Genomic DNA, 26,651 nt, shown 5'->3' with positions numbered 1-26,651 from the left:
CCTTCCGATTTTTCTTCCAATTATGCATGAATCATGTCTCTTGGAGTAGTACGACTGATTATTTTAGGGGTGACATTTATTATCTAATTATGATATTTGTTTGTAGCTTTTCATTTTTCAGTGGTGATAATTCAATCCGTGATAATTTCCAACGGTAGCGCATCTACTATATTATTGTTATCTAAAGCAAAATTTGTCATTTTCGTATTATATATTTGTGTTTATGCGATTTTGGTTTTAGGTATTATATTGTCAAAATCGTGTCGTATGTGTGTATATCTCAAATTTGGGTAATTGTAATTGTTTTTCTGTTGGAGTGGTTACATGATATGGCAAGAGTGATTGTTAAGTTAGAAATGATTAAAATTGAAAATAATAAAAAGACAAAAACTTATGTGAAATGGCTCACGAGTGAGACAGATATCTTATTTGAGTCATATATGAGAAATTATTCTTTTTTATGCTAAGAATATTATTTTTTATTGTGATATCGATAAGATTATCCGTCTCACAGACTCAAATAAAAAATAATGAATTAATGATAGTTGGCTAAAATTAAAATTTAAATGAACAAACCTCTATGTATTACCAATATTTCAATTTTTTCTTATCTAATTTAAGGTAATTTAGAGCTTGTAGATAGGAAAATATTATTTTTAGATTCAGATTATCTCAACGGATTTTTTGAAAAATATATATATAATCGATTTAAATATTTGGATATGATGAAACCATGTTTGCCCTGAGATTGGGATTTGTTATTTGTTATTATATTATTATTATTCGTACAACGTGTTTCCAAAAGATTTATTTATTTAATTTAAAAATAGCAGGGATTTAACGCTGACACTCAAGTTCCAAAGCCTACGCAAGCAAATCCCTGCTCTTCTTCCTCTCTTGCTCAGGTAATTTTCCCACCATTTCGAACCCTTTGATAGATTTTGTTTTTGAACTGGAATTTTGTACTACGGGTACTTTCCATTTGAACTCGTTCTTGATCTTGCTTCGAGTTTTCTGCTGCTGGTTGCCAAAATGAGGCGAAATTAACATTACCAAGGAAAAGTTGCGAACTTTGTTGTTCTTATTGTCTTATTTTGGTTGATATTGGGGAGATTCTGATTCTGCGTGGCTTTGAATTTTTCCGTACCTTCTTCTCCATTTTGCACGTATCTACCTTATGAGCGGATAGCGGGATCTTAAAGTTACTCAAATTTTGAAATGTTTACAATCTTGAAGTCATTTTTGGAAGCAGGATTTTCCAAATATTTGATCTTTGACCTCAAATCTAATGAATTGCCCCTTAATTGGCCTTATCCTCCACTTCCCAAGTCTTGATGACAGCAACACTTTGCTGGCATTCTCTGTTTCTTGGTATCCTACTTCAACTTTATCGAGTTTGGCAATGTGAGGGTGTTGCTTAGTGTATTTTGGGTGGCGAAACTTTTAAGCTGCATTCTTCTAACTTCTTTATGCTCCTTTCGTTAGACCTTTATTGTAAAAAATTGTAACCGGTGTGATATTAATGTCTTTTTTTTATTGAAAGTGTTCTTTTATTATGGGAGGTCACCAGCAACGTCCCAAGAAATATGCGCACTTTATCTGGTGTTCGAACATATCTAAGCGGTCCCTGTGGCTTAATTTCTGTTAAGACGTGCTCTTGCAACAATTGTATTCTCAAAGGCAGTCAATTTAAAATCTAACTAACTCATTTCTTTAGCAATAAAATGGATGTTCAGCATCAAGAATATCTATATGGTTTCTGTTTGAGATTCTGTGCTACAACACTTATGCCATGTTTTTATACACACAGACAGGCATATTCCCTAGATAAACTCTTGTTGATGCTCTTGTTTTTCTTCATGTTGCAGATTTGGGTCTTTGGCCTTGCTAAACATTATATAGGCCATGCATGCAATTAAGGGTGGCTGGATTGGGCAGGCATTTGCCCTTGCTACGAGCAATGACTCTGGGAGAAAGAAGTCTCGAATTAGGCGCTCCAAAGAAGAGCGAAAGGATATGGTTGAATCTTACATAAAGAAGTAATCTCTCCATGCTTATTGGTTTTTTAAAGCTTGTTCATAGACTTTACAATCATACATGTAGAAAGCGCTCGAATATCATTTTCTATCCAATTCTTTCTGTATTCTCTTTTTCTTCCATCGCACTTCATATTACATGAGGAACAAGAAGTTTTCTCGATAATCATATATAAGCTTGAAGTTTTTTCAGTCAAGGCTTTCTCAACAATTGAATGGAATATGTTCAATATGAACGTGGCTTAGATTTTCTTGATACTAGTTTCCTTTGCTTGAACAAGTTAGAATCCATTTCATTACTAGTGAGAGGGGATTTCTTGGTGCGTGTAAGAGCTTTACTTGCATGAGAGAGAATCATATATTCTATCTTTGTTAACTTTTTCTTGAAGTAGATGCTTGCAGTTCTGCTAAGTAGAGTGCCTCGAGTTGATATTGCGCCTGTTAACATGAATCTGATATTGTATTGATTTACAGTCCTGCTTAGAACTCACATGAAAGCATAATCCTCTGTCCTTGTACGCATCTAAAGTTGAATTTTGTCTCCAAGAGATGCTTTGTTTTTGTATAAAGGTTTGCTCGTCTTAGTTCAAAACGTCACCTCAAAACGTCACCTCTTTTACTTCCATTTTATCTACTGACAAGTGTCGGATCTATTTTTCGATTTAATAATAGATGGGGATTTTCCACTTGTATATTTGTTCTTGTTTGGGGGTGGAAATGGATGAGTATGGTTGCATTTATTTTTCATTGCTAAGTCGATGCTTCTTGTGTAAGTTTATTATATTCGTGATGTGATGCCCTTTAGGTTTGTCACATTTGCTTCAATGTTCTTATTACAACCGCTTGCAGGTATCAAAAATTGAATAACGGGAATTTTCCATCTCTCAATCTTACGCACAAAGAAGTTGGTGGCTCTTTCTATACCGTGCGAGAAATTGTTCGGGAGATTATTCAAGAAAATAGAGTATTAGCTCCACCTAAAGTGCTTGTGGACGAACATGACCATTCTGGTTTTTTCAAACAACAGCCAGTAGGATCTTTATCTATGGAACCTATAACCGATCCATCAATATTAGCAAATGCTGTTAATGGGAGTGAAGTGCGTGAAAAAAATCAAGAATTTGATCCTGTTGTGATTGATTCTGTTCCCATCTATCATCGAGCCTATAGTGAAGAGAGTACGCTCCCATCAGGCCATAAATTTGGTGGACGGGGAAGTCAGAGGCATAGTAGTTTGCAATATGTTAATAGTGATGATGAGAGAGTCAACGGAGAAAAAATCGAAGAGTTCATACAGCGAACAGATACTGAGTCAGTAGTTATGTTGACTCCGGATGGAGAGAAAGAGAGAGACGAAGTAGAAACATCTCAGGCCGTAACATCTCATATCAAGTCTAATGTTGTAGTGGAGACGTTTCCTCTAAGGCCTATTTTTCCCATAATTCATGATATGGATGGAGAATCTGGTGATGTGTTTGAGACAACTGAAACATCGGAAGATAAAGCAATACAGCAAGAGAAATTGACATCCGTGGGAAGATCGAATTCTCCGGTTATTGAGAAGGACATGAAAAAGAATCAAGATTTGGAATTGGAATTGAATCATGAAAATGGGGAGGCGAAAGTGGAGCTAAGTCTCCAAATCCCTTCTTTGGAAAGTTTAAATTCATCTACAGTTGGAACCAATGTGCTTGATGTCAAGAACGTTGAATCCAACGCCTCCATGCCTGATGGGACTGAGGTCAGTCTTTATCTAAAATCGGAGTCTAACATCGACTTTCTTATTCAATCTTTGGTGGTGGTTCATACTCTTAAATCATAACTGCTTTAAATTTACATAATTTAAAATCTGATATAAATGTTAAAACATAAGTTTACATAATTCAGTTTCGGATTATATTTGTCCAAACTGAATCGATCGAAAAATATGAAATATAATTAAATTAATAATTTTATTTAGAGATATTATATATTTTATGAGATGATATTTAGTGAGTTAATAATATTTTTGTTAACTATTAGTTGATGGTTATTTATGTAATTAATTTAGATTTTATATTATAAAGTTTTACTAAAAAAATGATATATTATATTAATCGAATTTGGTTCTCGTAGCTCCAAACCATGAATTATTTTTCTATCTGAGATCATGATATATTTTTCCTTTGACACAAGAAGATTGATGTGTTTTAGAACAAGTATTAAAATGATGTTGGAAATGTATAATTAAATATGATTTAGCAAACTTGACAAGGAATAAAGGTGGTGGTTAATTCACGTGCTACTTATTAGTGGTTCATTCGACCCTACACCTACGGGCACTGCCCGCAAGGATCGATCTAACGGCTCGGATTTTTTCGAATCAATTTTTTATTTATTTTTTACATGGAGGTGGATCCGGATCACTCATGTAAAGTGATCCGGGTCGTTCATTGCCCGTGCAGGACAGAACCCTTATTAGTTGTCTTTCATGTGATCATTTTTAATCATTGCAAGTGATTCCATTCCATCAATTTCTTCGAATTTTCTATGCTTCTTACATATAAATTATGTCTACACATGATATTGATTCTTTGTCGCTATGGTTTATATTACGATGATTTTTGTTATATATTAATTATTTTTTCTAAAAAAATAATTAATGGATAAAGTGATTGAATTAGGTAGGTGAAACAAAAGTATATATTTAGTAAGATATATAGACATATTTTTGCCCCCAAAAAAAACAAAAAACAAAAATAGAAAATTGGCCATATATATCCGGTGTGGTTGAGCATGGCCCGAATTTTATGTAATTTAATGAAAATGAATTAAGAGACAGTTCACGTGAAATGAATAATTTGGAGAGGGGTGGTGGTGGACTGGTGGTTGAACATTTGGTAAACCAAACAATATAAAACTACGTAGCAATGCGCATTCGATAAAAATATTACGGGTTGAGTTTCTACGTACGTACACTAGCATGATATATACATACTGCCTCACAATACAAAATTGGAAATAAATAAATAGTTCCTACACAATACATGTGTAGCTAACAATATTCCACTTAAGGTTAAATAGTTTTGATTATTATGTATTTTTCTTTTTAAAAAAAAGAGAAAATGGTAAAAGGCAAAAACTTGTGTGAGACGGTCTCACGGGTCGTATTTGTGAGACAAATCTCTTATTTGGGTCACTCATGAAAAAATATCACTTTTTATGCTAAAAGTATTATTTTTTATTGTGGATATAGATAGGATTGACATGTCTCACATATTATGATTCGTGAGACGATCTCACATGAGACCTACTGGCAATGAAAAAGCCCGGTGGTATTTGTGAAATTAAGGTGGCAAAAGAAGAAAGCACAGAAATAGATGCAATGTGGTCAATCATCCATCATGTTATAAAAGTTTGTTCATTTGTTGTAAAAATAAAGACATCTCATCACCCCTCACCTTTTTCTTCACTCTCTCGATTATCTTCCATTGCACGCCACTCTACCTCCCAACCTTAATAATAACTATGTGTTTTTACACGTATTAAACAATATATTTAAAAAGTAAATTATATTTTTTTAAAAAAAAACATGTACCTTTATTCAATAGAAAATTTGTTGAAATTAATTGATGTAATTGATGACAAGGATATATCGATAAAGTAATACTAATTTTTATATTTGAGATGAGAAAAAGTAATAATAAATAAATTATTTCATGAATATTTGATATGAAATTTTGACGTTACAATTAATGTGCACTCGTCAGATTAATTACCAAGATCGAGTATACCAATATTTTTTGTTGCACGTCATGATTAAAAAAAACAGAAAATATTATTTAATTCTAAAATATTTTTTTTGAAAATTATTTGAATTTTCTAGTTTAATTGAATTTCTTTAATTAAATCAACTTTGTTATATATATATATATATATGTGTGTGTGTGTGTGTGTGTGTGTGTCAGTGTGTGGGTGTGTGTATATATATACCAAGATCAAGAAAAGAATAATTTCACCACAGACCGACCAAAGAATCAAAAATGTCCACAGATCTTGGATTGAGCCTCCCTACACTCATCAAGATCATTCACGAGCAGAATTCTGATAATAATTCTTCTGCTGCAAATGATGAAAACACCACAGCTCATAGCTGCGTCGTAGACGAAGAAGAATGCCACACGCCAAGATCTCCTCGCCATACAATTCCGACGACGCTCAGCTGTCCGCCGCCGCCCAAGAAGGCACGGCGGATGGTGGAGGATTCATGCAGGAGAAAACTGCGTGCTTTGCGCTTCTTCGAGACCGTTGCTGGAGAAGAAATCGAATCGTTTTTCAGAACCGTCGAAGTCAATAATATGATCGTGAAAGGTGGATCCACGAAGAGGAAACTGTGTTTGATGTGAAGATTTACACGGGTTTGATTTGCAATTACCGTCAATTATTTTTTTTTATAAATTTTTTTCCTAAACATTTACTCGTTTAATTCGTTTGTATGATTTTTTAGTTGATTTAGATTATCCATTTTCGACTTTTCCTTTGAGTGATTCAATATCGAATTTATATTTTATTTTCATGTGAACGTCTTATTTTTAATAAATGAATAATCATTTCTCACTTATTTCTTGGTAAAGAAAGACAAATAGAGCCATAACATGAGCTCTAAAAATAATTAATTTATTTGAAAAACTATATTATCACCTTATAATTTTTCGATATATGTATATATTTATTTATTTATTGAATTATAAGTAAAAACAGTCAATTTTCGATATTTTAATTCGTACATAACTTCAAAAGTTATATATATTTTTTTATTTATTTCTTACTTAAATATAACATGTAAGTATTGTATATTAAAAATCAAGCCTAAAAAAAGTCAAAACTGAATAAACATGCAGGAGTTTTAGTAACTTGAGAATTACTTTTTTTTCACTCAATGAGAATGAAAAAACGTGACGGTGTAATATATTAAACGGATTATTGATTATAATGGAGATGATTATATATTGGATGGAATTCTTTGTTTCTATTTTTTCATATAAAAATAATCAAATTAAATATTTATATATAAAAATTATCACGTTCTTATAAATTATAATTTATCATGTGCTCATAAATTATAATATCTCGAAAAATAAACAAAAAATTCATAGAAGTAAGTTTAGGTGAAAATTTATTTCATGAGACCTTAATTAGCTTCATTGTCACGTTTCCTAATCACAAGATTATCAATAATAATATATTGAAAAGGTAAATAACTTGTGATTAAAGTAATTAAGTTTAGTCATTCATATATGACCCAAGGAATCAGAATAACCCCACTTTTTTTCTTGCATAGAGCTTAAATCATAAGCCAAACGTAGTATCATATATTTTGACCCAATGAAGCTAACTTAAAAGGTCACTCGCATATGCTAAAAAAAAAGTGACTTACTATTGAAAATTTAATAAACAATCAAAATGCCTATAATGGAAAATAATTTTAATCTTTTTTTTAAAAGAAGTACGTGTAAAATTGATTGTTTTTTTAGTTACTTGAAATGACCACCCCTAGTCCCAAGATATCCCACGTATGTTTAAGATTTTTCTTCCTTTTTTTTTGTTTTCTATATTTATTATTATACGTAAAATATTATAAGAGTTTTTTTCACGTTTTTTTGTTTTATAATATACCGAAATAATACGTGGATAATAAATTATTTTTGATATATTAATATACGTAATTTATTATGTACCGAAATAATCTACGTATATTATTTCGGTATCTACGTATATTATTTCGGTATATTATAAGAGTTTTTTTCACGTAAAATAATATACTGAAATAATACGTGGATAATAAATTATTTTTGGATTATTTTAATGAAAAAAAGTTAAAAATATTGAAAATTAGTGTGTAATAATATATTTATTTTTGGATTATTTTATTAAAAATTAGTGTTTAATGATATATTTATTTTTGGATTATTTTCATAGAAATTCTATAAATAGTTATCTCAATTTGTGATGAAAAATATAATCGAGTAGACAAAATTTTATAAACTGTGTAGTTTAATATATTTTGTTAGTTTGAAATTTTTAATTTTTACCGTAAATTTTTATGTCTAACAAATTGATAATAGAGTGGTTCTCATGTAAGACTGTCTGACGGATCATAATATGTGAGACGGGTCAATCCTACCCATATTTAGTATAAAAAATAATACTCTTAGCATAAAAAGTAATATTTTTTCATGGGTGACCAAATAAGAGATTCGTCTCACAAATACGACCTGTGAGACCGTCTCATATAACTTTTTGCTTTGATAATATTAAGTTACTGAAGTTCAATCATCGACTAAATCAAACTACTAGCCCGTTTGAGTGAGTCGTATTTGTGATATGGATCTGTAAGACGGGCAACCATACACATATTCACAATAAAAAATAATATTCTTAGAATAAAAAATAATAATTTTTCATTAATAACCCAAATAAGAGATACATATCACAAATACGACTCGTGAGACCATCTCACATAAGTTTTTACCCGCAACATAAATTCAATTTAGTACATTAGTATTTTCTTAGAAAACAAAATTGCAATACATTTTTAATTTGTATTATTTTTTCAATTTAATAAATACCAAAAATGAATAATAATAATAATCGTGCGTTAGCCTCCCAACGCCAATTACACAACACGTGGCCAAAATCAAGAGTACCGGCAAAAGCTGATTGATTCCAACATTAAATTTCGCCTCTCGATCCAAAAAATTTCACGCATTTTCATGTTTAGTCTGGACCGTTAGAATGACCTTGATCAACGGACGGTTTTTGCGATCCGCGTCATACTACATTAATCAATAGCAACAGACCTTAACATCTCTATATAAACAATCTCCCAGTCCCCTCTTTTACACATTATCTAATTGCGAAAGATCCATCTGAGAAGAAAAGCAAAAGCGAAATAATGCCAGGGAAAGCAGACAAGAAGCCGGCAGAGAAGAAGCCCGCCGTTGAGAAATCCCCTGCGGCGGAAAAGGCCCCGGCGGAGAAGAAGCCTCGGGCGGGGAAGAAGCTTCCCAAAGAAGGCGCTGCCGCCGGTGATAAGAAGAAGAAGCGGACGAAGAAGAGCGTGGAAACTTACAAGATCTACATCTTCAAAGTTCTGAAGCAGGTGCACCCTGACATCGGTATCTCAAGCAAGGCCATGGGGATAATGAACAGCTTCATCAACGATATTTTCGAGAAATTGGCGCAGGAGGCGTCTCGACTGTCTAGGTACAACAAGAAACCGACGATTACTTCTCGTGAGATCCAGACCGCCGTCAGGTTGGTTCTACCCGGTGAGTTAGCGAAGCACGCCGTTTCCGAGGGCACGAAGGCCGTTACCAAATTCACCAGCTCTTGAAGAAATAGTTGCTAGGATTTCGTTTTCGATTCCCTTTTGAGTTGTTAAGGCTACATGTTTTGATTTCTTATTGTTATTGTTATGTAAATGTAGTTCCTCGTGCATTCATGCGTGCTTGAAAAACAGTAGTGCTTCAAGTATGGTCACTCGATTTCCTTACCAGTACTTGTCCGGTGTACTCTTTCTTTGGGTAATTTTCTGAAATTATGTTGAATATAGTTTAGTATTCCTGTTCCAAGTCTTTACAAATGTAAATCCATAAATGTTTCAAGGATATGTGGTTTTGGTAAGTTTGCCAGTTGGTGGTTGGTCCTGGAGGACAGAGTTTTTTATGGAAGTTTTCAATCATATGTAGTATTCTAGCCGTGAAGTCTCTACTTTTTTCTTGATTCAATCGTGGGTTCAGGTTACTTTTGCCAGTTGATAGTTTGCCAGTGGGTGGTTGGTCCTGGAGGACAGAGTTTTTTATGGAAGTTTTCAATCATTTTTGTGTTCGTTCCTTTTCTTGTTCAATTGAATTTATAATCTGTTTATTACGTTTCTTCTGCAATTCCGTCCAAATTTGTTGTCCCGAGTTTTTATTTATTCAACTTCTCTCGGGACAGATGATTGTTTGTCATTTGAGAACTTTAAATTTTTATGTTGGCGCCCATATTGGTTGTCGTTATGCCCCTGGTCAATATTTAAATCGAGTATTTCTGAAATGAAATCAATTCACCAATGCAAATATAAATTGTGGAAGTTTCGGCCTTGGGCAGCGAGGTTATCTCCAAATACAAAATTTATTTTAATACAAATTTTAGATTAAAATAGTATAATTTCTGTATCAAATATAACATTCAATTTCGATTCATTTACTTAAAATCTTACATTAAAAAAAAAAAATTCGGCATAATTTTTTACTTATATCATTTGTAAATTATTAAATCAAATTATTCTTCAATTTTTAATAATTAACATTAATAAATTAATATTTAAAAAATTAATAATTATTATTTTTAATTTTTATGTTTAGATATATCATTATTAAAATAATAAAATAAATATTTTATTATTTTATTATTTAAATAATATTCATTTTTAAAAATAAATAATACATATTTATAGTAGTTAAAACAAAAAAAATTTTAAAAAGTAAGCCCAGATGTGGAGGCTGTCGGCAAAGTTTAATTGACTGCATTGATTACTCAATAAAATTGAATCATAAATGAGGTGAAAACATTTTCAAAAAACAAGTTATATATTGCAATGTTTGTTGAAAAAAGAAGGAGACGAGAAAATACATTTATCCACGTACAAAGAACTATATAAATAGAGCTCATTTCTTTCATTTCATATTATTACTTCTTTGAGTTTTCTATCATCTTATAACATTTAGTCGGTATATGGCAAATCTTGGACGAGAACATTAGAGCATGGTTAAGAGGATCTTTAGATACATTAAGTGTATCTCAAATGTTGCATTACGTTATGAAAGATCAGATTTTACTCTCAGGGGTATATCGATTCAGATTATGAAAGAGATCCTGATAAAAGAAAATCTATTGCTGGTTATGTGTTTACACTTGCAGGAGAGCAGTAAGCTGAGTTTCAAAACTGCAAACAGTTGCAACATTATCTACAACGGAGGCAGAATACACGAAAGCTACTCAAGCAAGTAAGGAAGCAAATATGGATTAAAATGTTATTGTATGAGATCGGACACAAACAAGAGAAAATTTCTTTGTTTTGCGACACTCAGAGTGTCTTGCACATCGCAAGAAATTCAGTCTTTCATTCTACGACGAAACACATTGAGTTCAATTTCACTTTGTACGCGAAGTAGTAGAAGAAGTAAGTGTGGATATGCAGAAAATCAATATAAAAAATAATATTGCTGATTTTTTTACCAAACCAATGAATGTTGACAAATTTGAGTGGTGTAGATACTCAAATGGCCTAGCAGAAACGTAAGCAGCAGGTGATAACAAGATTGAAAAGATGTGTGGTAATCTCCAAGTGAGAGAAATGTTAGCAAAATTAATTGGTTGCATTGATTGGTCAACAAAGTTGAATATTAAATGAGGTGGAAACATTTTCACGAACACATTATGAAATGCATGGTTTTGTTGAAAAAGGAAGTAGAGGAGAAAACGTGTTTCACGGGAGAGCTCTATAAATGGAGCTCATTCCCCTCATTTCAATATCACCATTTTTTCGAGTTTTTTCTCTAATCTTATAGCTTTTAAATGCTTAGTTTTATAATATTCGTGAGGTGTTTATTCTTCTGAATTAAAAGAGAGTGTGTTCTTTTTGAAAGCACGGTGAGTGGTCGTATACCGTAAATTATTATAGTTGAATTCTTTTCGTCTTGTCCATGATTTTTAGCACAATAATTTCTAGAGATTTTTTCACGTAAATTTCGGCTTCCAGTTTATTTTTAATTTCATATTTATTATCTCAAATTAACGTACGTTGGACCAACCGAGACCGCGCTATTTTGGCCCTATTGGAGCCAATCTTTGCACCAAAATTGGTGCACAGGTTGGATATGACTTGAGAGGAGCAATCTTATGAACCAGACCAAAGAAAAAGAGTAACTTTTTATATTTTCCCTAGGTGTTCTTAGATCAATCAATGCGATTAACTTTTATTCAGTTGTATTATACAGCAACTGCATATACTTTGCTTTGGGAAAATAGCTCCAAAATTGCTGGGCTGCTCGTTCAGGAATTCTGCATGCGGTTTGTTGAACTGCCCTTTCAGAAATTCTGAAATAGCTCCAAAATTGCTGGACTGCTCGTTGTTCTGTTCAAAAGAGTTCAAACCACTCAAAAAATCAAAGTGCAAATTTCACGTGTAACTCAGTTTTAGATCCTGCTGATAATTGTAAGGCTTGCCTCACTCAGTTCTTAGAGTCGGGAAATCTAACAAAATCTTGGTCCATGCCACTTAAAAAGATTATGCCAGCAGACATAGTAAATCCTAATTCATCGGAGATGCAATGCCCAATGGAGCCACGGCTGGTATACATGTCACCATTTTTGTTACGGAAGGATTTAATTCATATGAAACGACCCTTGTCTTGTAACATAGGATTCAAACCAAAATTAATGGATTCCTAGTGTTTGCCAAGTACATACAACTAAAGCACCAAAAGTTTTTTAAAAAAATGCTAGATTGCGTCGGTGTTGATCTCTAAAAAAATGTTCTCTTTTCACCCGATATATCACAAGCATGAGATTTTCTAGCCAAACGATTGAATTTTGGAATAAATTTAATCAGAATGTTGTCAAGAATGTAAAGGTAAAAGTTTGATCAATGTCACCGAGTTGATCAGAACTCACAAAAGAGGAGAGAAATCAAGTTATTACAATGGATACGCAAGTAATCTCAATCGATTAAGTGAAACAAATTTCATCGATGAACTCCAAATCGATTACATAAATTTTAACAATGAAACCCTAAATTCATCTACCAACCAGATCCCTAACTCAAATTTCAAGAGAGATCACATACAAATCAACAATTTAGCTTAGGAACTGGTGAATTTGGTAACGGCCTTGGTCCCTTCGGAAACCGCGTGTTTGGCAAGCTCTCCGGGAAGCACCAACCTGACCGCAGTTTGGATCTCGCGAGAGGTAATCGTCGGCTTCTTGTTATAGCGAGCGAGACGAGACGCCTCTTGCGCCAATTTTTCGAAAATATCGTTGATGAAGCTGTTCATGATACCCATGGCCTTGCTAGAGATTCCGATGTCTGGGTGAACCTGTTTCAAAACCTTGAAAATGTAGATCTTGTAGGTTTCCACACTCTTCTTAGTCCGCTTTTTCTTCTTATCGGCTGAGGCGGCGGAACCACCTTCCTTGGGGAGCTTTTTCCCCGCCCTGGGATTCTTCTCCGCCGGGGCTTTCTCGGCGGCGGGCTTCTTCTCCGCTGGTTTCTTCACGGCCTTGCCTGCCATTTCGATTTTGAGTGAAATAGTCGGGACTGAATTTGTCAAATTGCGATGAGATTTTATGAAGTGAGGTCGAAATCTTATATAGTGGATGGGATAAGTTGTGATTGGTCAAGTTCTGGTGACACGGATGTCCGATATGAACCGTAGATGGGATCTTTGATCTGCGGTAAAGAGATTATACACGTGGTTTTACTTTTTACTTGATTGGTGCGAATTTTTTAATCACCAATCCGCGGGTTCTCTAAATTTCATTATAAGGCGCTTGCTTTTTCTCTCTCTTTTTTTAAATCTAAAATATGTCACTTCTGGTGTTTGGATCAACAAAAATATCAAGATGTTTTTTTTAATATATTTTGATATTTAATTTTTTAAAAATTTGGATAAAACTAAGATAACATTCGTAATTTTAGCATGCGAAAAAATATGATATATTAAAATTATTATTAAGTTAACTTGGGACCAACCATATTATTAGTTTAAAGATTTTGAAAATGATAAAAGGAAGGGAGCCTCCGTGTTTTGATCAGAAATTTTATAATGATTTAGTGCAAAAATTCTTATAATAAAAATATATATAAAAAATATTAATTTTTGTAAAAAGTATTTATCGAATTACGGGAAAAAAATCCATAAAATAAATGTCAAAAATCTTGCTCTCAAGATATACAAGTACATATGATAAATTAGTCCAAGACCGATTTGTCGAACAAACACCATTATAAAATCATGATGTTTCTAAAAATGAAGTCAAGTTTGTTTTAAAAAAACAAATGAATTCTAGTTATTATTATTATTATTATTATCTAATAAAAGGATGGCTGCATGAACTACACACAGATACATAGAAAAGTATACAGATTGATCATGTCAACATATTTTAGATGTTTGTTTTCGAAGGGCACACAGGATCAAGCAAGATGTAATTCTCCAGATATGAGCCAATTTTCTACATTTAAACTGAAATTTCTCACAAAAACAAACCAAATGTTACATTCGGAAAACTCGTAATTCAGTACAGCTAAAATCAAGTGAAAACAAGGGGATCGGAGACGCTTCTTCAAGAGCTAGTGAATTTAGTGACGGCCTTGGTCCCTTCAGAAACGGCGTGCTTGGCCAACTCACCGGGAAGCACCAACCTCACCGCCGTCTGGATCTCCCGGGAAGTGATCGTCGGCTTCTTGTTGTACCTCGCGAGGCGCGACGCCTCCTGCGCGAATTTCTCGAAAATATCATTGATGAAGCTGTTCATTATGCCCATGGCCTTGCTCGAGATCCCGATGTCGGGGTGCACCTGCTTCAGCACTTTGAAGATGTAGATCTTGTATGTCTCTGTGCTCTTCTTCGCGCGTCTCTTCTTCTTGTCCCCGGCTACAGCGCCTCCTTCCTTCGGGAGTTTCTTGCCTGCCTTGAGCTTCTTCTCCGCCGGTGCTTTCCCCGCTGTTGGAGCTTTTTCCGCCGCCGGCTTCTTCTCTGAGGCAGGCTTTTTCTCGGCGGGTTTCTTGTCTGCTTTGGCTGCCATTGAAGAATATAAAACAACACTCTGGATTTTGATTGTGAAGAAGCGAGTGAGACTTGAATGGTTTTATATAGTTGGAGGGTGGGCTGTGATTGGTTTAATACGTGTGGAGCGGATTGGTGGTTTCCACCGTTGATTGAGTGATCCAAACGGACGATAGAGATTATGTGGGAATAAATGATTTTTTGCTTTCGTACTGTGGTTCGGTTCCGCTGTAGGATCTCTGTCTTCGAATGTCGAGTGAAAAGTAAAAACAACAATATTCTTGGATCATGTGGAATTCGTTATCAAATATATTACAAAATTACAAAATAAATAAAAACAAATGATTTTTAATGAGCGATATTAAACCTTTCAAAACAATTACATATAGAGCAATCCACATTGAAAAATCAATCCAAATTGATAATCGGAAAACAATACTAAAATTGTTTATTTCAACATAAACTAATACGATGAATCAGGAGATGATCAATTCATTGCTCATCATATCACCATCGCCATAAAATAAAATTCAAAGTGCATAGTTACTATAGAGCGGCGATAATTGCAGAGTAGAAAGGAGGAGGAGAAGATGAAATTCTTGCGCATGAAGTTTTTTTTATATTACACCTCCATGTGACACCGCAAAAAACGTACGACACCGCAGACGACCGGTGCCAATGAAGGGTTCAAGAACCTGGATGTTGCCCCACGCCATCTTGGCACCATGAAATGGGACAGTATATGAAAGCTGTAGCGGAAAGTGTAAATAGAGTACCATAATCCATATTAATTAATAGATAGGAGCATGCATCACCCACCATCGATACTTAGAATATCAATTTTTATTCAGAGTTTTACTCTGGTTGAAAACGAGCATAGTCGACAGATTCTTGTTCAGATGACACTAAACTACACTTAGCTGAGCTCATTGCCTCATCTTTCCCCAAGTAGAAAGAAGAGAAATGAGCATTAAAGCTACGACGCTGGGTAACTATCCCCTCCTAGGGAGGCATCGTCTCAAATCATCGTTATCTTTGGTCAAGGACTCGACCTGGGATTGAAGAATGTTGATCATTGCTTGAGCTCTCATCACTTCAATCTTCAATGTCTCCCGCTCCATCGAAACGTTCAGGATCTCGTTCTCGAGGTTGCTGATAAACTTCAAATACCCTGGAGGCACGGATTTCTCGAGGTTGGAGGAGTCGAGTGGGTTGATCACTGAACGGCTTTCTTGGCGCTGTACGGGTTCTAGTAGCGGAAACTCAAAAGGTCCTAAGGGAAAATTTGTCGTCATCATCATTGCTGGTGGGTCTTGGGTCATTGTGGTTGAATCTTCCGATCCATTAGCATTGCTCGAGTTAGGGTCATTGTGTTTCGATCTTTTGCTCTGGGATAGAGAGAGTTCTCTGGGATCTTCAGATATCTCTCTCTTGCACAAAAAGGTAAGACTCTGCGAATCCAATGGATTTTCGATCTGAGGAGGTGCCATGATGAGAGGAGTAGGATCCTGCAGCAGATACAGAGCGCAACAGATTAAAACTTGAAATCAATCGAGTGTTGAATCATATGACTTTTAAAAGTAAAGTTCGACAGCAGTAAAGACCAGATAATAATTATTCTAAGATGTCTGCTCAGAATAATCGATTTCATGAGAACTCCGGGAACAGACTCGGAATATTTTCTCGTTATCTACAACATTTAAGAGTTCCATACAGGCGAAGACTTGTCAAAGGACTCAATGCAATTCATAAGCGAGAAAGATTTCAAGAATTGTGTTAAATGCAATTTTGTACAAAAAGAAGCAGGATATGGTAATAATATCTCATCAGACATTCAAGGTAACAATTGAGATCCGTTGCAAAATTTATCCACGTGCTCCAACGTCGAATACCATGTGTCTCCACCGCATGCATGTGTGACAAAAGATGGATCAAATACATTCTGCATCAGTTTAAGAAGATCATTATAGAACAACATTTCCGGGGATGAGCTATCGAGATCCAATCTTGAGATTAAGCTGTTGAACATAAAAATATTTAAATGTCCATAGCAAATTGATTGGGAAAATTTTCACAAAGTTCCATTCTGACAATGGCGAGTTTCATTTTTATATTTTTCAGGTCTGCTTGGTCCTAGATTTGACCACCCAACAATGAGAAAGACATATTTCTCCACCCAAGGAATTTTTACTTTTTTCGGCAAATCAAGCTCAAGGACAGCATCCGTTGAATGAGCAAACCCCAAACCCCATGAAAAAATGTGTTCAAAGTAGAATCAACAAAACTAACGTTCGAGAAAATTAAATAAAAAGGGAAAATGCGCTCATAGACAGCGTCCCTTAATTTATTTTGTGTGTGTGTCGTTCTTCATATATAATCTACAGGTTTTCATATCACAGCCACACCTAGCAACTATTAAATCCAATGATCGATGGAGCAAAGTACAGACAAGACCATCCACTTGTCCAGGAAATTTGATGCCGCATAATATTTAGCACCTACCTAAATCAATTTCAATTGTATAGATTTGGAAGGAGAGGCAACAAAAACCTGTCCAAGATCAGTGCACTCAACTCGTACTTCATCACTATTGGGCACATCATCATCAGCATCTCCTCCGGGAACCACAAGCACTGCATCATCATCCCATTCCTCATCAACAAAAGGGGCATAACGGTCCCCATTTGGTGGCCCGAGGCCACTTTTCTGGAAGATTCTACAGAGCACAAATGCATCCTTTTTTGCCGCAAAACAACGAAATGATTGTAGGATTTATAACTTCACATATACATAAGAAATACATATTCAAGAATAAGAAACACAGAAATTAATCTCTTAAACCTCATCCACACCTGTGTAACTCCAGCCCTTTCCAATTCCATATCACAGAGCCTATACTCATGCATTACCCAATTTGTTCTCTTCCCGTCAGGAGCACGCCCACTATGAAACACAAGAGTTTTTTTCATTCCTATGGCTTGAGTTTTATGACGCACGGGTCGGTCCTTCCCAGTTGCTTTCCAATATCCTTTGCCAGTGGCTCGATTCAACCGAGACCCATTACCATACTTCCTATCCACAGGGCTGAAAAAGTACCATTCTTGATCTCTAGTCTTCAGAGACGAATATTCTGTTCAAGGAAAAAACGCGCCATCCATTAGCGGATAAGAAACTATTCATGCATTTCAAACAAGAGGAATAAAAATGAAATCAGAAACATTGATACAAAAAACGTTGTGGTACACAAAATCTAATCTTTTCAAGGTTCATCCAATTCTTTAACGCTAAAGAAACCTCATCTTCTTGCACTTGTCTTTCCAGCAATTTAGAACCATAAAACCAAGTCCCTGAGTTTAATTGAGCTAGGCAAGTCAAGTATTTTGGAGGATAAAATTTTACTTTGAACAAAAATTCTGATTGGATTTATCATAACATTTGAGATACATTTTTTTTCCCAAAAAGACATACGCACGCCATGATACACAAACCGGGGTATTAAAGGGACGCATAACATTATTTAACACCACCAACAAAAATTGACAACAATTATATCACATATAACTCATAGAAACATATATCAGTTAAATTATAACTCCAAAGACTAAAGTTTGCAACTTTACGCTAAAACATCGAATAGATGAACCAAACATACAATTGAATCATAGCAAAACAAACAAACAAACAAAAAAAATATAGCAATCTCATTCGTGAGCACACAAAAGCATTTATTTCATTTACCAGCGAGCTCCCAGGGCTCAGATTTGTAGACATCAATTTCAATAACAGCTTGGAAACGAAAGGGTTTTCCACAAGCTTTCCTCCTCAAATAATACCTCACCAACTCTTCATCAGTCGGATGAAACCTGAACCCCGGTGCCAGAGAAGTCGGCGCCGTCGCCCCTTTCCCCGCCGCCACAACAACCTCCTGTCCCATCTCCACAACAACAAAAAAGCACAACGATTCCCTCAAAACCCACCAACAAAAAAAATTAAATCCCGGTGATTCAGAACTCACCCTCAGCAAACCTCGCCACGAAAAGAAAAACCCATGTGCAATAAACCAAGAAAACAAAAAAGAAAAAGAAACCCCCCCAAAGGAAGTTAGGTTTGACAGAAGTGAAGAAATAGAAGAAGATTAGAAGGCAAGCAAAGGTGTTGACACAAGATTTAAGGTGAATGGGTGTTGGGAAAGATGAGATTTTTAAGGGGTTTGGTTAATGGTTTTGCCCATTGGTTAAGAAACGAGAGTGTGTGGTGTGTGTTGCGGATGCTTGCTTGACACGGAAATCGAAAATCAAAGGGCACACACTTTGAAAAGGGAACCCATATGTGTAAATCTAGCTGTTTCTCATTGTTTTTTTTTCTCATTTGAGAGCCTTATCTTTCTTTTTTCTTTTTCTTTTTTTAATTTGGTCCTAAACAATTTACGCAACTTTAGACTCATTTTTCACATTTCATTTGGTACATATCGAGCACGAATCTATAGTTGCGATTGGGAAGGTCTAGAAATAATGCGTTTGGGATATACAAATTATTTTATCACGATTTATATATATCATGAAAACTATCATTTTTACATGGATTGATTCAAGTCAGATCAGTCTCACAAAATTGATCAGCAAGACGATTTCATAATAATTTTTTATCGATTGTATATGTCAAGACAAATACTGATATATGAAACCAAAAAAGAAACACTATCTTCAAATACAATCACTTATATTTTATGTATAAATTGATTTTCATGTTAATTGTATGATTCCGGCTTTCTTTGATGATTGGAAGATCCAATATATTATGAATACAACTTTTTCTTTATATCTCATCCAAAAATGTACTCTTCCTTCCACCAATCAGTAATACTTAAAGTCCATATTACAATAATTGAAATGATTTGCATTGATTTATTGTCATCTGTTTGAATTACTTTGAATGGGGTCGTTCGTCTTGTCCCCTCGTTAACTTTGTGGATAGTGACTCAAACAAAGGTATTCTAATTGTTATTTTTTTTAATAGTCATTTATTCTGCTGTTTCATTTCGTTTTGGACTATTTTTTGGCGAGGATCTGATTTCAATAATGATTTTCTTTATATTGTAATTAAAGTTTATCGATCAAATCTATGCAATTTGTAGAATACACAACTCAAGCAAATCTAAAAGCCTCATCACAAATATATACTATATATGGGGAAAAGGAAAATTAGTTCGCGAGAAGCATGAAAATTAATTTCCTAATAAGTGAATTGGGTGGTTTTGGATATTGTTTTTCAAGGGTCAGATTGGAAAATCTTTAATTTCTTATTAATTTTCCATATTAAATATATGGGTAGTGATTAGAGTCGTGAGACAGATCGACTGATCCAACCCGCTCCAACTCAACCCGCCATCAAATGGTCTGGGGCAGGCTGCTTGGCGGTTTGGGATAAACCAGTCCGTCATAATTTTCAACCTGCCATCAAATGGGATGGGGCGGACCGCCTTGACGTTTTAATCCGCTGATTTTTTTCAAAATTATACATAAATCATTATAAATTAATTTTTTTTTTCAAAATTCATCAATCGTATATTTATTGATAGCTCTAGTGATTATCAGCGATCTAAATGACGGTCGAGATGGTTCTCTAGAAGGTGTTTAGGTGATAGGCTTGTAATAGTTTGTATCTTTGTTATCATATTTCTCATTGTTTTAACTCCTGACATGCTTAATTAATACACTTTATGTTATTTTGTTGTATGAGAAAATTTTATGGTTTTAGAGAGATTTTGTGCTAAAAGATTATTTTTATCACATTTGGAATTGTCAAGATAAAGATAGGAAAGAAATATAAAACAGAAAAAGTTCTGCACAAGGCCTGGCCAAGCCTTGTGAATGTTCTTCTGCTACATGTAAAACTGAAGTTAACGAGAATTTCAAATAGTGAAATTCGAAATTTTTGAACATTATGCCAGATTTTAGAGTCTTAATTATGATGTTTGACGAAACTAAATTTATTAATTGCAACTATATCGATTGTTAGATTTTAGGATTAACTGTTTTCACAAAATGAAAATGTTATTTTTAATCAATATAGAACGTTATCGTACCTAGTTGATTATTGGTACATTTTAACTTGGATGTTGTGTTTGGTCAATTAAATTAGAAAAACACAAAAATTTTAATGGTCATCCCTGTAATTCTAAGGTTAATTACTGTAACTGCATGAATAAATAATATGTTAGCCGATGACCAGTGATACAATTGAGTAGTCAAAACCCCTTAAATCAGAGTTCGATAATATTAAATTTTATATTTCATAGTTATTACTCTTAATTGTTTATTTTTTTACATGATAAATTAGTCGCAGTAGTTTATTTATTTCTAATAAAAAATAACTCCCCTTCATTTGTTTTTCTTCGAAAGAAAACATTCTCCGTTTTTTATGGATTCGATCATACTCATAATCATTGTACTCAATATATTTTTTATAAAGTATGAATTTAAGTTTGTTAACTCAACGACATCAAATCATTAAGTAGTATGCGATTCTCGACCGTCCCATTTTGTTTAAGGCGGTCTGACGTTCTGGCTAAAATGGGGAAGAATCTATTCATCTGTATGTACCAGCTAGTGGATAAGGGAACTTGAATTTGTTTTTAAAAAATAAATTTGCATATTCTTTAGGGGATAGATGTATTATATATATATATATATATATATATATATATATATATATATATATATATATATATATATATATATATATCGATAGAATGTCATCATAGAATAATTGAGACGAATTTAAAAAAAGAGAGAGTTTTTTTTATTTATGTATTTTTTTACTTAGCTCAATAAAGCCCACTATTTCCACACATAAAACCCAACTTACCTCATTAATTATATGACACAGTTTCACTGAACAAGTAAATTTTTTTTTTTGTATAATTTATTATATTAAAGTTTATCCTATCTCTAATTTCTACTACGTCATGGAGTATATTTGTGTAAACAAAAACTTTTGTGATACGGTTTCAACGAAATCAATTTTATGAGACATATTTCTTATTTGGACCACCTAATAAAAAATAATATTTTTTATACAAAAAATATTATTTATTATTATAAATATATGCATTATCGACTTATTTTACGAAAAAATTACGTGAGATAACCAACTAATTTATGTAATTCTCGGTATTGAAGATCAAGTAAACCTTTTGAATTCTTCACTATCAAATCTAAAACACATTTGTATTCAAAACGAACACGTTAATCAATAAAAATGAAAATAATGGACAATATATAAAAAAGGGAGTGAACTTTAAGAAATCGTGTCTCCAGAAATAGTTAATAGCAAGCCAAACACGACTTTATGGTGGGTGAGGCGACGAATCTTCGTACCCTGCCACATCAATAAGTACCGGCACACAAACAAACTAGGTTGGGTTTTTTAATCATATTATCATAAAGATAATTTAAACAATATCAAAAAAATTTTGTAGCAACGTTTATAAATTAACATTTGTGTATAATATTTCTGTATATTAGTAAATTTTTGTGTAAAAAACATTTAAAAAACTTGTATCAAAGTAAGAACTAAGGAGATAATCATAATTAATCTTAAACTTAATTAGTAAATTATGAATAATTTCGAGAGCAGGTCTCATGTGAGACCGTCTCATGGATCACAATCTGTGAGACGGGTCAATCTTACCCATATTCACAATAAAAAGTAATACTCTTAGCATAAAAAGTAATAATTTTTCATGGATTATCCAAATAAAGATCCGTCTCACATAATACGACCCGTAAAACTGTTTCACACAAGTTTGTGCCTGATTTCGAATAGAGATACGTTGAATACAAATAAATTTAACCAATTTACCTCCAAAACAAATTTTGTTATGATATTTTTTTTAATTGGAAATAAAAAGATATTTTTTTAGGAAACTTTTTATGTTTCGAAAAGCGACAAAAAATTTAAGAAAAATCGGGCTCTGTCAAACCATATTCTTTAAATAAAGTATCAATTCCAAATTACTTTTTTCCAGTGGTTAATATCATCATCGTAATTTCTAACAAATTATATTATTTTACCAATCAATATATTAAATCTAGTAGTAAAAAAAATTTAAAATATTATATTTTTTTACTGCAAGAAATTATTATTAAATTTGTTTACACCCTATTCTAAAATCTTGATTACGCCAGTGTGTAAGAAGTGTACGTAGAGTGATGATTTTAACTTAACAACCACTTCAACAATATATAATTACTAATATATTAGATTTTATAATTGTTATATTAATTAAAGGAATTATTTTAGTATAAATAATAAGTATATGGCTAAAGTCGTGGGGACAACCTATGAAAGTGACATATGCATGTCAGTCAACATGCAAAAACAAAACAAAAAAAGTATAAACAAATGAAAAAGAAAAGTAATGAGTACAAGTAAAGTATTACATTGCCTGAACGTTAAGAAATCTCTTTTGGGCTTCTCTTTTATGTATTCGGATGATTTTTTGAATTTATTTTCGTGAGACGAGTTAATCTGAGTTATATTTAAAATAAAAATTAATATTTTTCATGAAAAAGTCATATTGTAAATTTATATCATAAAATTCATACGTGAAACGATCTCACAATTATTATTATTTTTTGACTATAATATTCCTTTCTTGTATTTAATACCTTAAAATAATACCACCCGGCCCGCACTTGCCGACTTGAACTAAATGATTTCGAACATTGAGAAGATTTTAAAATATATTTATATTTTAGATGTAGTCGAAAATATATTTCTATAATCTTCAACTGGAAGCTAAAGAGATATTTTCTAAGAGAATATATTTTATATTAATTCTAAACTATGATTTTTAAATAATATTAAATCATGAAAATGGAAAATAATAATTATTTCAATTTCATGGTCAGATTATCGGGCTTGTCCATCGCAGGAAGAGTTTAATGAAAAACGACTTACAAAAAATTGTGGGTTGTTCAACTTTAAAATATACATACACAGACAAATTGATTATTTCAAATTAATTTTTGCACGGTAAGTGCCATAAATTTAGAATTGATTTATATATATATGGTAAGGTGAAATGATTTAATTTTTTTCAACACTATAAAAGCCAAATTTCGACCCATTCGATCCATTTTTTTTTTCTAACTTTCATTTCATTAAAATAAAGCAAAGTTGTATGTATTTCCGAATTCAGGTGAAATGCACGGCAAATACAGCATTCTCAGGGAATCCAATCACTCTAACAATAACAGATCAGTCTCCCGAATGTGAAAATAATCACTTGGACTTGAGTGGAAAGCCATTCGGATCTCTCGCAAGTGCTGGACAAGCCGAAGCACTTCACTGGAAATAGATTATTTATATATCACATGTGATGGAATATTTTGTCAATGTTTATAATTATGAGTTATTAACTATAGTAGAAAATATATCACTAAATAAGTTTTTGCTTTTGGGTTTTGCAGGGTACCATGTGAGTATTACACCAATATCCAGTTTAGGATCGATTCCAGTTCCGAGTTCCGACCCTTACTATCTAGCATTTGTGACGGAGTTTGTGAACGGAGATGCCGACCTCGAGTGATCGAGCTACAAGCATCGAATTCTAATGCATGGATGCCAATGTAATTGTCCCGGCACGCTACATGGAAAATCGACCTACATAACGGGGAGAAAGGCCCGTTTCCTGTGAGGTTAACCGGCCGCTAACGACTACGAAATCTCGGTCGTTGCTAGCCAAGTTATCCCGGAAGATTGGGCTCCCGGGAAACCTATCAATCGGGGATTAACTTCAAACTACGAAAATGTAACTATTAGCACTAGTCAAACTTTGTCACGTTTTTTAAAAATAAATCGTTGCTAATGTGATCTAAATATGAGTATTTTAGATCAACGTAGAAATATTAATTGAATCCCTTAGTTGTCCAACAATAAAGCTGGCCCACTCAGTTAAGTCTTCGTTATTGGAATAAATTAAGTTCTATTTAATTGTGGAGTTTCTTGATTTTTTGTTTTTAAACGAAGAAGAAAAAATTAAATCAATTAAAACATCTTATTTATTTGTAAAACCTACCTTTTAATCATGGTTTCTATATTGACAAAATGATAAACAAGACCAGTATATATAGAAGTAAATCGAAGTAACCCGAACTCGAATTAGCTAATTTTTATGCTAATATATACATATATATGCAATTATTGAAACAGTATGTATCCTCAAGAGCACAAAGCAAATTTATCGGAAGAAATGAACATAAAATAAATATTAATATCTGTCATTAAAAGAATCAAATAAAATAAATGTAATATTTCGTTTTAATTTAGGGGGAACAAAGAAAGAATTGATCATGGTGGATGGAATTCACGTCTTAATGAATTTATGTTGTCTCGTGGAAGATCAATGCATTGAGAAAAAATAATAAAAGATTGAACCTTCCAAAATAATAACGGCTGCCGACAATGCTGTGAATTTCAGATGAAACGAACACCTTTTAATTTGCTTCGTATTGCTGCTGCTGCCGTCTACTTTCTGAACTTTTTTGTTGCTTCGAATAAAAGCGAAATCATCTTTGATGCTCGTCTTCCGGTGCCGGAAGATTAAGATCCAACGACAACCCGTTTTTGGGTTTGATTGCGAGCTCGAACTCAAATTCTTTGCTATGAACTGTAGGCATTAATGGAGGTTTTGATAATGGACTTACCGGCCCGGAGGCCCGGTGTCTTCTCATGTGGCCTCCCAGGGCCTGGCCGGATGTAAACTCGGCTCCGCAATACGAACACTCGTGAATCCGGGGCGAGGCATTAGTGGCGCTGTTTAGTTGCAGGGAAAGAGACATCCTGCTCTTGTACGACGAAATCGATGGAGATGGGAAATCCTCTTCATCGGACATGAATAATGACGTTGACGACGATTTCTTCTCGTTTTTGGGCTTCTTGTGGCTGGCCCGGTGACCGCCCAGGGCCTGAAACGAGGAGAAAACCCGTTCGCACGTCTTGCATGCATACATACCTGCGGCGCCGTCTGCAGCCACCTTGTTGCTCTTGTTGTTATCTCCGATGGGAATTAGATGACCTCGAGGCTGTTTGGTAGGGGAGAAATGGCCATTAGCTAAGAGGATAAGGCACCGGGCGGTGTCTTCCTCCTCCGAGGTGGTGCTCTCCTCCGAGGAAGCGGCTGAGACGGCTGCCGAAGGGCTGGGATATTGATGGTTGTTGGTGTTATCTTCAAGAAATGGTGGGGCATTAATGGTCAAGGGAATCGGGGAAAGAAACCTCAACCTTTTGGTACGTTTGCCCTTGGCAATATTAGGGGAAGAGATATCCTTGTTACAATCCATGGGCGGCCCCGCCGTAGCCTCCATGTCCATTCTTCCCCACCATCACCATGCACAAAGTGCTACAATTGTTTGTTGTTTTAAAATTTGGCCGAGAGACAGAGACAGTGTGTGAGAGAAAGGTGGAGAAGAAGAGGATAGTGGTGATTCTTGTTATTTGAATAAATTAGTGAATGTGAGTTTTCAGTTTGGAGAAGTCAATTGTGTCTATCCATCCCACGCTAAATATAGAAATCATGTCTTTTTAGTATACAACTATTAATGATATCACACAACTAACGAATTATAATAGTCTATGTAACAGGCACGAGACCATTTCTATTCCATTACTAGCTTCTAATTGAATCTCAAATAACCCAAGTTACGGTGTTAATTCAAGGTTTATTCAATACGCATCAGAAGATAAATAACGGCCGTGACTTCTATCTTATTAAAAAAACGAAACTTTTAATGAA

The 26,651-nt window shown here is 33.9% G+C and overlaps 5 protein-coding genes, 1 long non-coding RNA gene and 1 pseudogene across 6 annotated transcripts; 3 read left to right on the top strand and 4 right to left on the bottom strand.

Moving 5' to 3' along the window:
- The first annotated feature begins 804 nt into the window (after positions 1–804).
- Positions 805–3,858, top strand: LOC140817283 (uncharacterized). The gene is made up of 3 exons (XM_073176924.1): positions 805–905; positions 1,869–2,039; positions 2,886–3,858. Exons 2-3 carry the CDS (start codon positions 1,906–1,908, stop codon positions 3,856–3,858), a joined length of 1,107 nt encoding a protein of 368 aa, XP_073033025.1. The 5' UTR covers positions 805–905; positions 1,869–1,905.
- Positions 2,432–2,879, bottom strand: LOC140817508 (uncharacterized). Its single transcript, XR_012114782.1, has 2 exons — positions 2,648–2,879; positions 2,432–2,616 (listed from the first exon to the last, which is right to left on the bottom strand). It is a non-coding gene; the product is annotated as an uncharacterized lncRNA (long non-coding RNA).
- Positions 3,859–6,058: 2,200 nt separating the features above from the next.
- Positions 6,059–6,421, top strand: LOC140817282 (uncharacterized). The gene has a single exon (XM_073176923.1). The coding sequence runs from the start codon at positions 6,059–6,061 to the stop codon at positions 6,419–6,421; it is 363 nt and encodes a 120-aa protein (XP_073033024.1).
- A 2,488-nt stretch (positions 6,422–8,909) lies between these two features.
- On the top strand, positions 8,910–9,685 carry LOC140816405 (histone H2B-like). Its single transcript, XM_073175649.1, has one exon. The coding sequence runs from the start codon at positions 8,971–8,973 to the stop codon at positions 9,409–9,411; it is 441 nt and encodes a 146-aa protein (XP_073031750.1). The 5' UTR covers positions 8,910–8,970; the 3' UTR covers positions 9,412–9,685.
- Positions 9,686–12,745: 3,060 nt separating this feature from the next.
- LOC140817122 (histone H2B.1-like) lies at positions 12,746–14,918 on the bottom strand (annotated as a pseudogene).
- A 758-nt stretch (positions 14,919–15,676) lies between these two features.
- Positions 15,677–19,173, bottom strand: LOC140817121 (NAC domain containing protein 50-like). The gene is made up of 4 exons (XM_073176722.1): positions 18,590–19,173; positions 17,704–17,981; positions 17,402–17,587; positions 15,677–16,359 (listed from the first exon to the last, which is right to left on the bottom strand). The coding sequence occupies exons 1-4, from the start codon at positions 18,783–18,785 to the stop codon at positions 15,844–15,846; spliced, it is 1,176 nt and encodes a 391-aa protein (XP_073032823.1). The 5' UTR covers positions 18,786–19,173; the 3' UTR covers positions 15,677–15,843.
- Positions 19,174–25,108: 5,935 nt separating this feature from the next.
- On the bottom strand, positions 25,109–26,357 carry LOC140816793 (zinc finger protein ZAT5-like). The gene has a single exon (XM_073176246.1). It carries the CDS (start codon positions 26,227–26,229, stop codon positions 25,426–25,428), a length of 804 nt encoding a protein of 267 aa, XP_073032347.1. The 5' UTR covers positions 26,230–26,357; the 3' UTR covers positions 25,109–25,425.
- Positions 26,358–26,651: the final 294 nt, after the last annotated feature.

The sequence above is a fragment of the Primulina eburnea genome, chromosome 16, assembly GCF_022965805.1.
Source record: "Primulina eburnea isolate SZY01 chromosome 16, ASM2296580v1, whole genome shotgun sequence".
In the NCBI taxonomy this organism is placed as follows: domain Eukaryota; kingdom Viridiplantae; phylum Streptophyta; class Magnoliopsida; order Lamiales; family Gesneriaceae; genus Primulina; species Primulina eburnea.
The sequence above is the reverse complement of the archived record's forward strand: the minus strand, read 5'-3'. Positions and strand labels throughout refer to the sequence as shown.